The sequence below is a fragment of the Scleropages formosus genome, chromosome 16, assembly GCF_900964775.1.
Source record: "Scleropages formosus chromosome 16, fSclFor1.1, whole genome shotgun sequence".
Classification (NCBI taxonomy): domain Eukaryota; kingdom Metazoa; phylum Chordata; class Actinopteri; order Osteoglossiformes; family Osteoglossidae; genus Scleropages; species Scleropages formosus.
Genome location: NC_041821.1, coordinates 20,155,896 through 20,168,710, shown reverse-complemented (window position 1 = coordinate 20,168,710; position 12,815 = coordinate 20,155,896). Strand labels below are relative to the sequence as shown.

Below are 12,815 nucleotides of genomic sequence, written 5' to 3'. Positions count from 1 at the left end.
GACTACAGTGATATCTTGTCTGGGTTTTGATGTTTGATTTCAGAAACCCTATATTCTAAACAAGACTATTGAGATATGAGTAATGTCCAACACATTCTTTCACTACCTTTCAGGGTGGCACAGCAGGTAGAGCTGGCGCCTCACATCTCATGTGCATTGTGACAGGGTGTTGGAATCCCACTCAATCTGTGAGGAGTTTGGATGTTCCTCCCACGGTCCAAAAATGTGTTTCGGGTGAATTTGTGACTGAATTGCCCATAGTGTATGCCACTGTGAGTGTTGTACAGCTCTAACATAAGCAGCATTGTAAGGTGCATTCGATGAAAGCAGCAACTAATCACAATATTATTAATCTATACAACAAGAGAGAGGACTTCAGTCAAGCGTTTCACATAGAAACAGCAGCAGCTTATTAACATTTTCAGCAGTTAGTGACACGCTGACATTTTCACTGCAGAGGATCTGCTGGTATTGTGCACAAATGTATAACTAAAAATAGGCCAACACCACTGTATAACTCAATCTGCAGATACACATATGGACAAAGCTGCTGAAAACAATGCCTAACTAGAAAAGGTTCCGTCACATTTAAAACTGAATTCAGTTGCCTTTATTATGAAAAGAACACAGCGTTTCAAATAAGCAATTGCGACATTGCTACTTGTAGTCATGTATTCCACAGGTTTTGGCCATATTGCTAATATAATCTTAATTACCTGGAAAATATTTGCAATATAAATGTAGAATAAATAATTTAAAGCAAAATGTATTCTAAATATCACAGACAAAAAAAAAAAAAAAAAAAAAAAAAAAAAAAGACGTTTTATACACTCAGGTAGAAATTGCTCTAATGTGTATTAAACATTTCTTCTCTTGTTTAATGTTAGTTTGCATCAAAAATTACAATAATCTGCAGACACAAATCAAATGCAGAGCTGACATTTAAAGTACTAATCAGATAATGCATTTTATTCCCCATGTTTCTGTACAGGGCAATTAAGTCATACATATACTTGTACATTCATACCTACATACATATGAGCACCCATAGACATACACACACACACACACTTTCCTAGATCTGAGCACGTGGGCCATTGTTTTGTGTGACTATGTATACGCACACACACACACACACACACACACACACACACACACACACACACACACGTGTGCGTACCTGCACGCACACAGACAGACATCCACACACATATTTAATTTTAATTTGTTGATGCTTGACAAAGACAATCTATCAGCTGACAGTGTCCAAAACATTATCTTCAGGGGGCAGAAATGGTTACAGACACCGATACGAGGGGGAGAAAAGTGGGGGGGGGGAGCCAACTACAGAGCCTATCTGTAGTAGGAATGCTGTGAGACTCATTCACATTTATGACCCTGAATTTGGAAACTAAATAGCAGAGAAAATTAATTTTGCCATCTTTGAGGGGGAAAATAAAAGCAGCCTCAAGGTGGTGGGTGGGGTCACTGCAAGGTGCTGACAGTTGTTGGATTTCAACTGACCTTGTTTGAGTATTTCTGGTAGTGCAGTTACATACAGTACAATTCAGGCAACTTAATGTTTCTCTCTCGCCGTCTCTCACGCTTGCTTCGTGTGTCTCTCTGACTTTGGAACATAGTGTATGTCCCACTGGAAACTGAGGGGCAGGATGTAGGAAGAGGGGGGCCTCAGCAGCACCCTCCAGAAGAAGGTTTCACCGGAGTGCTCTGGATCTTAACGTTGGATTTCTCTGAGCCACCAGCCGTGGCCCCAGGACCCATCCTCTTCTTGATCTCGGCAGCCATGGTCATGAAGGCCTGCTCCACATTGGTGGCGTTCTTGGCACTGGTCTCCAGGAAAGGGATGCCTAGAGAGTCAGCAAATTCCTGAAAAGGAGGCAAAGAAGCTCAGATCACCTTCCAATAACTGGAATGGCTCTGTAACAAAAGTTAATGAATGACACTGAGCCTTTTTAAAGGCACAGACAAAACTCAGTGTTCAATAAGACTGTCAGCCCATGAATCCTATTAAGCATCATTTGACTAACTTGAAATGCACAATGCTCAACATGTGAAATTTCTCATTATGCTATTAATATTAATGTGACATGTAAAAAGACATCCCACAATTCATAAAATAAACTGATCAAAACTCAAACATCCAAGCTAGATGTACAAACTGAGATAATGATATCTAAACAGATTTTATAACATCACAACTAAACTGGATTGTTTCTATGAGGAAATTCAGTACCTTTGCTGTTGTGTAGTCCACCACTTTCTTTGTCGTCAAGTCACACTTGTTCCCTACCAATAACTTATTGACATTTTCACTGGCATAACGTTCAATCTCCTGCAGCCACTGTTTAACATTATTGAAAGACTCCTGCCGGAAAAGAAAGAAGAATTTGAACAGAGAATGACACAGACATGCCTTAGATATTTATGGAAGAGTAAATGGAAAAACTTACTTGATCTGTGACATCATAGACTACAATAATGCCATGTGCTCCTCTGTAGTAACTGGACGTGATTGTGCGAAACCTCTCCTGACCTGCTGTATCCCACTGAAAAGAAGATTCCTGACTGAGTGACTCCACAAACATTTCTACTCCAAACTGAGTGCCAGATTTCACATAAAATGCTGAACTTTCAGCTTTGATGTTAGTGAATGATACTCAAATTATATTAAACAAGAAAAAAAAATACTTACAATTTGAAGTTTGATAGTCTTTCCATCTAATTCTATAGTTCTTATCTTGAAGTCCACCCCAATAGTACTAATGTAGCTTTCCGTGTACGTGTCATCCTGGAGAGTGGCAAAGGGCAACAAATAAACATCTTGCAAAATAGCATGCATTATTCTACTTGCACACACTGAGCTGTAAATACATTACGATATGAAAAACACACACATTGCACCCTGCACCCAGTAAAAATTAACAAAATAAATACCTAGAGCATAGTATTGTGAAGGCTGCTTTGCAGTTGAGACTATTCCAGGGATGATCAAGTGTGCACTTCTAAGGGAGCAATGTGATCTCTACAGCTTTGTCCACCTCCAGTGGGACAGAGCGGTATTAGGAGGATGTTGTCCAACGAGAAAAGGAAATACTTACTGCAAATCGTAAGAGGAGGCAGGACTTCCCAACACCAGAGTCACCAATCAGAAGCAGCTTGAATAAATAATCACTGGGGAAGAAGAGAAATGCGTGTAAAGAAAGGGAAAGTGGCATCATTTTCACTGCGTGCCACCCGTCTGAAGGATACAAATAAAAATCCTCCTTTTAGGCAACAAAACATCCATCCAATTTAAATAACCACTTGTCCAAAACGGGCCTGCGGTGAGCCAGAGCCTATCCTGGAAGCCCTGGGCACAACACTGCAAGGGGTGACAGTTCATTCCAGAGTGGCAAGAAAACAGATTTATCTGATTCTAGTGATTAATCTACAATGTAAGGTTTACTACAACACCATCTTTTGCTATGAAATGCTATTAAATGCTAAGTAGAAAGTGATTCATGATGTAGAAATAAAGCATGTTCCAGAGAAATTTTCCAATATGCAAATATACAGCCAAGAAGTCAAGTACAGTTCTCTATGCTGACCTTGGAGCTGCACAATTCTAATGTTAGATTAATCCTTTCTTGTACTTTGCCACCTTATTTTATTGCAAGTAACTCCTGAATTATGACTTCCCAACAACCCACTTCATGCAATAATGCAATTCACACAACAGCAAAAGATTTCATCTCTAATCACTCTTGAGATTAAAATCTATACAAAAATTAAGGTTTGCCATTTTTACTGAAAACAATCTGATGGAAAAAAAAAATCATGAAGTCAATATTTAACATAACACACAGCTTCAATAAGCATAGTAAACACGGAGAAATGGAATTAATAGTGATGTAGGTGCTGATATGACACCACTGCCAGAAGACCGGTATTCATATTTTAGCTGGGAACATGAGCTGTACTCTTCAACAAGGTGAACTATGCTGATACACCTATATATATACACACACACACACACACACACACACACACACACACACACACATTTTACAAAAATTACAGAACTTTACAAAGGGCAGCAACATAAAAGGATGTATAGGTGTAGACTCCAATACCAGTACCATCAGGTTTTGCTGCCGTATCTACACACTGTTGAACATTTGCCATACTGAAAAAGGCCTGTTAGACAGCAGTTCAGTGTTCAGACAGGCACTTTTATGTTAATGTACAAAATGGGATGGCTAAAAATATTCCAAATAGTACAGAAACTCCTTAGAATTATGTACAAAACATTGAAATATCTGCATGTACAAAATACTGGAACTACAGTACGACAAGTGAAGCAACATATAAGTGAGAATTTTCCTTCTCATTGAATTCAAGCAAGTGCGAGACCAGTTTTGGACACGCTTCTGTTTGAGACAGCTGCAAAAAGCCTCGAGTTAAAATTTGCATTCTAGCCACAAAGATGCCAAGAAAAGGACAATGTTGGACACAATTCAAACCTAAATGGTCTCCCTGAATGCTTCAGAGAAGAGATAGAGCCATCGCTGTTTCAATCAACAGGAGGATGCACTGTTGTACAAAGATGGAGATTATTCCTTACAGAAGTACATCAAAACTGGTATTGTAACAAATATTTAGGGTAGACTGGGAAGAACTTTGTCAATGCATTTCCAAAATAAAGGTGCTGGGCCCAGTAACAGCCGAAAATGACAAAACCACTCTTATAAATTATGATGTTTTCCCAAATGCTAAAACGTCTCCCAGATAAACCATTAATTTCAATTTTCCTTAAAACAGACTCCTACTGTTGGATGCAAACATGTTTATTGTTGGTTTTCCAGCTCTCTTTAAATGTAAGCTGAAATGAAGAATTCTCAGTCAGAACATTTAATACAGTAACATGATGTCACGGCAAGCAATCCATACAAAGACTTTCAAACCAGGCCCAAAGGTTCCTAAAAATCACACACCTAAAGGCCTCCAGTCCTGCAGATTTGAGACCCAATGGCCTGTAGATAAACCTATAGATTTATCTGTAGACACTAAGATGCAGTATTTTACTATCAAAATGAACTGATGAAATAATCAAGCGTTGAAGGTACAACGTGTAAAACTATATTCCACAGCCCAAAAGGACTCACATTGCCCAAGTCTGCATTAAAAAAAACTGAGTAGGCCTGTTAGTAAAGGTCAGTCATGGGGAAATAATGAGAAAATCCAATTAAGGACAGAGGGAATTGTTTCATAGTTAAACACAACCACCAATTCATAGCTTGTTACATGAAACCAATTGAAGAAAACACAACAGCTCTATGGAACTCTGAGGGGATTAATTTTAGTCCCCCCCCCACAATCTTGTTAGAATGCATTGCAGGTTATATTAAATTAAATGTCACCTGTTATAACCACAAATCACTATGTATAATCAGGATAGCTTCCCCATGGATATGTTTGACAAAGGGCTTGCCTTGTGACAGCACTGCCATTAAACCCATCTTTATTTTGTTCTATACTTTACTCATACCAAACTGGGGAAGCAGGCAGGGTTAGTGATTAAGGTCACCTGAACCTGAAGGTCTCTGGTTTGCATCCACTCCAGCTCTTGTAACCTTGATCAAAGCCCTTACCTTGAACTGATATGGTAAGAATACCTGGCTGCATAATAAGCAAAGCACTGTCAAGCTAATTAACTTTGTAAGTAACCTTGGACAACGACATCAGTCGATTACAGCTCGCGGGCAAAATATTAAGCTATTCACGTTTAGCACTATTCTTGAAGGTACAACAAAGATGATCGCAGACTTCTGCGCAACACTGTTCGATTAACACCAGCTCCTTACTGTAATTTACCTATTTGAGGGCAAACATTCACTCCATCAGAGAAGTTGCCTGGGAAGAGCTGTTGGACAATGATACTCAATGCAGAAACATTTTACTGTAACGCTAGAAAGAGATACAGTTCGTAAAGAGAACTCCAAGAGAGTATGTAACGTGTAACGCGGTGTAATGCAGCACCTCCACCAGTCGACAGAGTAAAACTGCCCCGCCACGCGTTGCCCAATCAGCAGCGGAGTGTCGCAAGAAGCCGCGTGACCCACGCGTGACCGACCTGCTGAGCCGCTCCTGAGGGTCCGGTCTCGCTGCTGACGTCACACCGCGTTAAGAAACAGTTTATCGAGGCGCAGAGTCGGAACTCGGCGGCTGCGCTTCCGAAACGAAGGCAGTACGCGTTCGGCTCACAAGAAGCTGAGTGCGGCAAAGCGCCATGTAACATTTTATAAAACAAACAAACAAACAAACAAAAAGAGCTGCTGCCTAGGAGACCCAGCTCCTGTTTCAGACAGGAACACGCCTAAATAATGAATGCTGGGACGGCGAGCAGATGGCGTCAACTCACCCTGCAACACAGTTCACACACAAGTGATCAATCTGTCGCTTCACAGCAATTTCAAATATCTTTACGTGTCTCTCGGACAGTCATGAATGTGTCGAGTAACATTAACAGCCCTTCCGTCCGACTGACCCCGTCCGTCCACATCTATCTAAAATAATTGGGTGGATCAGCTTCGATTACCAAATATTTTAAATTAATCACACAATGCATCAAAGACTACGTCTAACATTAAATTTTATTTATGTTTTTTTAATATCATGGTTGGTTCACGGCCAGTTTTACAACAGAATTTCCCGAACATTTGGATGCAATTTTTTAAATGTTATTTCATTTGTTTTGTAGTGCACGTGACGTGAAGCGGATTGAAATTTTGTTTAAAACCAGCCGCTAATATTTAAAGCTCAAAAGTGACATTTCAAGAATAGCAGACAAAAAAAAAAAATTAGTAAACAGTTCATGATCTGGATGTTGGCTACAAGTCAACCCACATGATGCCGGAATTGAGGTCCTAGATCAGTTGTAGCAGGCCAAAAAAACAGAACAGGACTCCATCTACTAGTCCCATAACATTATTCATTAAAATATAGTTTTGTTATATCAGCTATTGTTCGTTATCAGTCAGCCAATGACGCCAAATACCTTGCTGATACAGCCCAAAACCCGTTATATTTCTAACCACCACCAGACAGACATAGACAGACGAGGAGAGCTGGCTGGTGGTGGTGAGAAGGTGTTTCACTTACTATTCTGGATTCATCGTTGAGAGGTGACAATAAAATCTTCTTCTGGTAAAACGGTAGAAGAGCTATCAAAGAAAAACTTCAAAGTCCGATACAGAATTTTTAGATTTAAAAAGTAACTACTCCCCCAAAAAATCGAGAGGCTACGCGTCTGGACTTCAAAATGGCTGGCAATCTAACCAGGAAATAGCAACTCATCCAAGTAGAAGTTGTCGTAAACCTGTGTTTTCCGGGAGTTGTAGTCTAAAACAGAGTGATTTAAATCCTGTAAGGACTTGGAAAGCTTGTGATAGACCACGATTCCCAGCAACCATTGCAAAATAGAGACATGCGCAGTGCAACAGGCTTTTTCCCACTCGTTAGCCATCTCCAGCGCAACAGCAGCACTGCTATGCCGTAAAAATTATGTCATCAGTGAAACGTGGCAGACATCTGGGAGGTGGATAGAGTGCGAAGTTCTTAGTAATAAAACTTAATTCACGCATTTCTCTTTTACCTTTTCATTTTGGAATAATTTCATAACTAAATGTCTACTTTGAAATACTGCCAATTTTTTAGTATTTCTTTGTGGCACATAACACGTGGCACAATTTAAAAAAATTAGTTGCAATCTATATTATTAATGGACATTTTTAATTAATAAATCACAAAAGAGGTGTTGACACTTTTTGATGTGGATAACGTAGTTTGAAGCCCACAAATACAGCAGTTACTGAACCTGTTCTGTGAGTGTATCCCCAAGTAATCTAAAAGGAATATTGCTCTATTAAATTAAATAATAGAATAATTAATTAATTAATTAATTAATTAATAGAGAATCACAATGAGCATGAAGTGTCATTTACACCATCAATTAATTAACTGAATAATTTTTATTTATAGGGCTGTTAGAAATGTTGTGTAAGGTCAAACCCACATGTGGCAAGAGCTGGTCACTGCTAACCCAGAAATGACACACCCTTCCTGCTAAACAGTGGTCCCCCTTTTCCTAAATATGACTCCATGAAGAATTGCATTGTCTAAAAAAGATAACATCTGACATCACACACACACACACACACACACACACATTTTCAGAGCCGCTTGTCCCATATGGGGTCACGGGGAACCGGAGCCTACCCGGCAACACAGGGCGTAAGGCCGGAGGGGGAGGGGACACACCCAGGATGGGATGCCAGTCCATCACAAGGTACCCCAAGCAGGACTCGAACCCCATACCCACCGGACAGCAGGACTGTGGTCCAACCCACCGCGCCACCGCGCCAACCGCACCCCCCATCTGACATCATCTCAGTACAAAAAAAAACAGCCTGACACAAATAAAGACTGGCAGGTGTTCATGTTATTTTTATGTTTATCTTTTCAGTTTCTTTACCCTTACACCACTGGCACTGGAGGATACCTGTTGAGCACCAATGGTTTCCAGTGTTGTAAAAGTACAGAAACATATTTCTTTGGTCTTTTTCTTTTTATCCTGTTCTCAGTCTGAATGTCTAGGGAATCTTAAAGGAAGCAACTATCACTGAGACGTTCTCGTTTTATTTTTATCCAACACGTGTGATGAATCCTGAGCAATAAACTGCTGCTTCAACGATCACCAGAAAATAAATTGACGTACCTGTACAACCCGTACCGACAAAATAGCTGGACACAAACAGCCATTAGTCTCGTTTGACAGCGGACTGCTATGGTGGAGAATAAAGCCAGTAACAAAACATAGCAAGATTCTGGTTGTTTGTCAAAGGCGGGTGAAAAATGTTTATGTGATGTTCAGACTGTGCAACGTGAACTGTCTCAGTGCATAACCTGTAATATCTTGGTGGGCAAAACATGACAAAATGACAAATCGAGGCTAAAGGAAGCATCATCAGGCCACTGTTATGCGAGTAAACAAGTGTGTTTATTGCACTGCGATGGGCTTGTGTCTCCTTCCGAGTGTACTATGACAAGCAGTAATTGATAATGGATTGATGCATGTAGTCCTACTACTTTTGACATTCTGATATTGTTTTTAAATACGTCTGATTGTATATCTTTACATCCAAAAAACTACTGGGATCAGCTTAACCAAAGCCAAGATCAACATCAGTGTCTTAAAGATAAATATCTAGTTGAGCTTTATATTTGTCTGATTTCACAGCCAGTTCACAATTTATATGAGGTTTTGGTGTGTTACCTGCTGCTCTGCAACTTGAGTTGAAACTCAACACATGTCAAGATTTAAGATGTTGCTTCAAGAGTGTATGAAGAAACTCGGCCGAAGAGGCCCCACTTCTTGTTAGATTGAAGATAAAACACACATCGTATGTGACGGCTTCACAGTGTGTCGAAAAACTATTTCTGTCTCAGTGTTTTATGTCTGGACTGGACTGTGATTGAGAATAAAAAACCAACAGATCTTCAACAGGAGACTCAGTAGAAGAAAACTTCCCCAGATATAATTTACTTTATAGGTCAGAAAACGCTGCTGCTTAGGTTGATGTTTTCAGTGCATTTTATATTCAGCTTATTGGAAAGGATAATTTTATTGCCCAATAGTACCTAAGAGTACAGTGATGATTTCACAAGATCAAAGACAGGGGGGTTAAAACGGGTTTTAAGGCTAAACATGGAACTACACACACACACACACACACACACACACATTTTCAGAACCGCTTGTCCCATACGGGGTCACGGGGAACCGGAGCCTACCCGGCAACACAGGGCGTAAGGCCGGAGGGGGAGGGGACACACCCAGGACGGGACGCCAGTCCGTCGCAAGGTACCCCAAGCGGGACTCGAACCCCAGACCCACCGGACAGCAGGACTGCGGCCCAACCCACTGCGCCACTGCGCCACTGCACCCCCTTCAACATAGAACTATACAATTTCAAATTCATATTTTAACAAGAATTAATTATGACTAAAGCAAAAAAAGTGGAATATATTTCATTTGCTAAAAAATTAAGTTATTGTTACAATTCTTATTCCAGAGGCTTAAAGGAAAATATACTGTGAAAATTACAGCAAATAGTTTTCAGTCCAGATCTACTGGGGTCTAACTAATATAACCTCAGATAACCTTAGAGATTAAAAATAAAGAAATTGCAGAAAATATTTAGGGTATTATATTCATCTTCACAGTGCATGTTTCAGGAAGGATGTTGCAGATGGGGAACTAACTGTTACTGTGGGACAACAAAATAGACACGTTTACTTCTTCTAACTCCATGTACTTTTCATATCGACCATGGTTAGGGTTACTTGAATTCTTAAAAGATGAATTTATTTTGGGGGGGATGCGATGGTGTGGTGGGTTTGGCCAGGGCCTGCTTTCCAGTGGGTTAGGGGTTTGAGTCTCGCTTGGGGCACCTTGTGATGGACTGGTATGCCATCCTGGGTGTGTCCCCTCCCCCTCCAGCCCTGTGCTACTGGGCTAGGCTCCGGTTCACCGCAACCCTGCCTGGGACAAGTGACTTCAGACTGTGTGTGAATTTGTTTCTGAATCATGAGCAAGCATGTCTGGGCCATAATGCATATTGCCCTTATGACAGTTCTTCAGACAGCTACAGGATAAAGAAATTTTCTACAAACTGTGTGATATTTAATACATATCTGCTCAGCCCTTCCAAAAACACAGGCTTTTGCTTTTTCATACGTTCTGATTAAAGCACCATGAGTGTGAATGACATTTGTCATCACTGCTATACTGGATGTCAAGAGGATGTTCTTCTTAGGTTTTCTTCTTTGCTTGCTGTTGGGTTGATCAATACATCAATGGATCAATTGAATTTAGCTCTTTTTTTTTTTTTTTTTGTCTGGAAAAATGCAGAGCGTTAAGAAGTTCAGGGGTGATTGCTGGAAGAGCTCACAAATCGACCCGTTTGTAGTGTGACATATTGCAGCTTGAGCAGCTGAAGTCAAATAACTTCAATAAGGGGGCAGGAGACAATGGTAGTGTAGTGGTCAATGTTGCTGTCTTTGGTGCTAAAGGTTACAGGTTTGATTCCCCACTTCCAGTTGTAGTACTCCTGAGCAAGGTACCTGTCCTGAAGTGCTCCAGTAAAATTACCTAGCTGTATAAATGGGTAAATAATTGTAAGCTACTCTTTGGAGAAAAGTGTTAGCTAAATAAATGTAAAGTCATGTAAGTAACTGCTGTTTACAGCAAAATGATAACATTAAAAATTCCCCATCTCACAAAATTTCAAAGTGATAGACAACTTCTTCATTCATTGAAAGTGAGAACTTTTATAATCATTATAAAAGTACATAATGTACATCTTGTGGTTATTATTATAAGAAATTATTAAAATAAATCATTTTAAAATTTAATACATTTTTATATTTATTATAGCGTAATACCTTGCAGTATTATTTGTTATTTAATTGTAAATAAGTTGGCGTTACGTTTGTGTTTTATTCTGTTAAGTTACTTCCTAGTTACTGTAGTTCATTTTTTTCAACTTGGGGCGGGGTTGAGAGAATGCGTGTGACGTAAGAGGTGTGGGAGTGCGCATGTGTGATAGCGGGTGAGGAAACTGCGAGAGGCGGTGTGTTCATGTCATGGTCTGTCTGATAGACTTGTTATTAATAAATGTTGCTGTCCTTAGTTCCGTACGAGACAGCAGTCGGTCTTTGTTCAGAATCTTAATAAACTACAGTCCTCTACTGTGCTTCCGTACTCCTTCTGGTCATTAATATCATAATAATTATAACTACCCGCGTTAGGCGTTTGATCGGGAAATATTTCATTTGCGTTTTGTTTAGCAGACGCTTTTCTCATAGAAGATACAACGTGTGCTTTTACGTCAGAAGAAACTAGAGACTAGATACCGCCGTGTGATTCTAGGCCCAGTAGTTAGTTTGTTTCTTTCCACCGCATATGAACCATGTTCATCACACAAGTAGCTGCAGAAAACTTGTATTATCCAACTTCGCACCGGTACCTGTCGCTGTGTGCCGCTGTTCCAATAAACGTTCGTAACGAACGCTATCCCTGTGTCTTTCATGTGTTAACTTATGAAAATACAGCATTCTTGTAGTTACTAGATCTAACTATTATATTTGCCATTTGTTTTATTTGGCTACAGGTGAGCGGTACATAAAAAGTTAATAAACAATACTGTCCGCCAATCCTGGATAAGAAAAAAACACATTTTGTTAAGAAAAATGTCCTGAAACACACTGAGGCAAAAGTGTTCTCTAGATGTCACTCTAGAGTTGTTTGGTGATGTGTATTTCAGTAGCTGAACGTTTTGCCGAAAGGACTTTTCAGTCGGTTTTATTTCATAGCTGACAAGAAAAAGCTTTGGTCAAACTTGCATCATAATGACTTGTTTCGTTTAAACATTGGTGTGTTGTGTGGATTTTGCATTATGTGAGGAAAGGGAGCAAAAAGGTCAGAAGGCTTGTAGGAAAGCGCCAGCTGAATGAATAGACGGAAAACAACGTAATAATTATAAAATGTAGAAGAAACATGTTTGGATTTAAATTTTAATATGCCCCCCTTTACCGTAGTTTGCAGTTTTATTTAAATCCAAATTGTCGTTCTAGAAAGGTCACACATGCACAGCAGTAGTAACAATCGTACTTTAAACTCCGCAGAGTGCAGAAAGAGCAGCAAATGCACATGAAATGGCGGTAAAATGAGAACACAAAGTGCTCTCAGTGTT

The 12,815-nt window shown here is 39.8% G+C and overlaps 1 protein-coding gene across 1 annotated transcript; it reads right to left on the bottom strand.

Moving 5' to 3' along the window:
• Positions 1-850: 850 nt before the first annotated feature.
• LOC108933702 (ras-related protein Rab-1A-like) lies at positions 851-7,350 on the bottom strand. Its single transcript, XM_018750912.2, has 6 exons — positions 7,162-7,350; positions 3,120-3,192; positions 2,714-2,809; positions 2,472-2,567; positions 2,255-2,386; positions 851-1,887 (listed from the first exon to the last, which is right to left on the bottom strand). Exons 1-6 carry the CDS (start codon positions 7,173-7,175, stop codon positions 1,690-1,692), a joined length of 609 nt encoding a protein of 202 aa, XP_018606428.1. The 5' UTR covers positions 7,176-7,350; the 3' UTR covers positions 851-1,689.
• Positions 7,351-12,815: the final 5,465 nt, after the last annotated feature.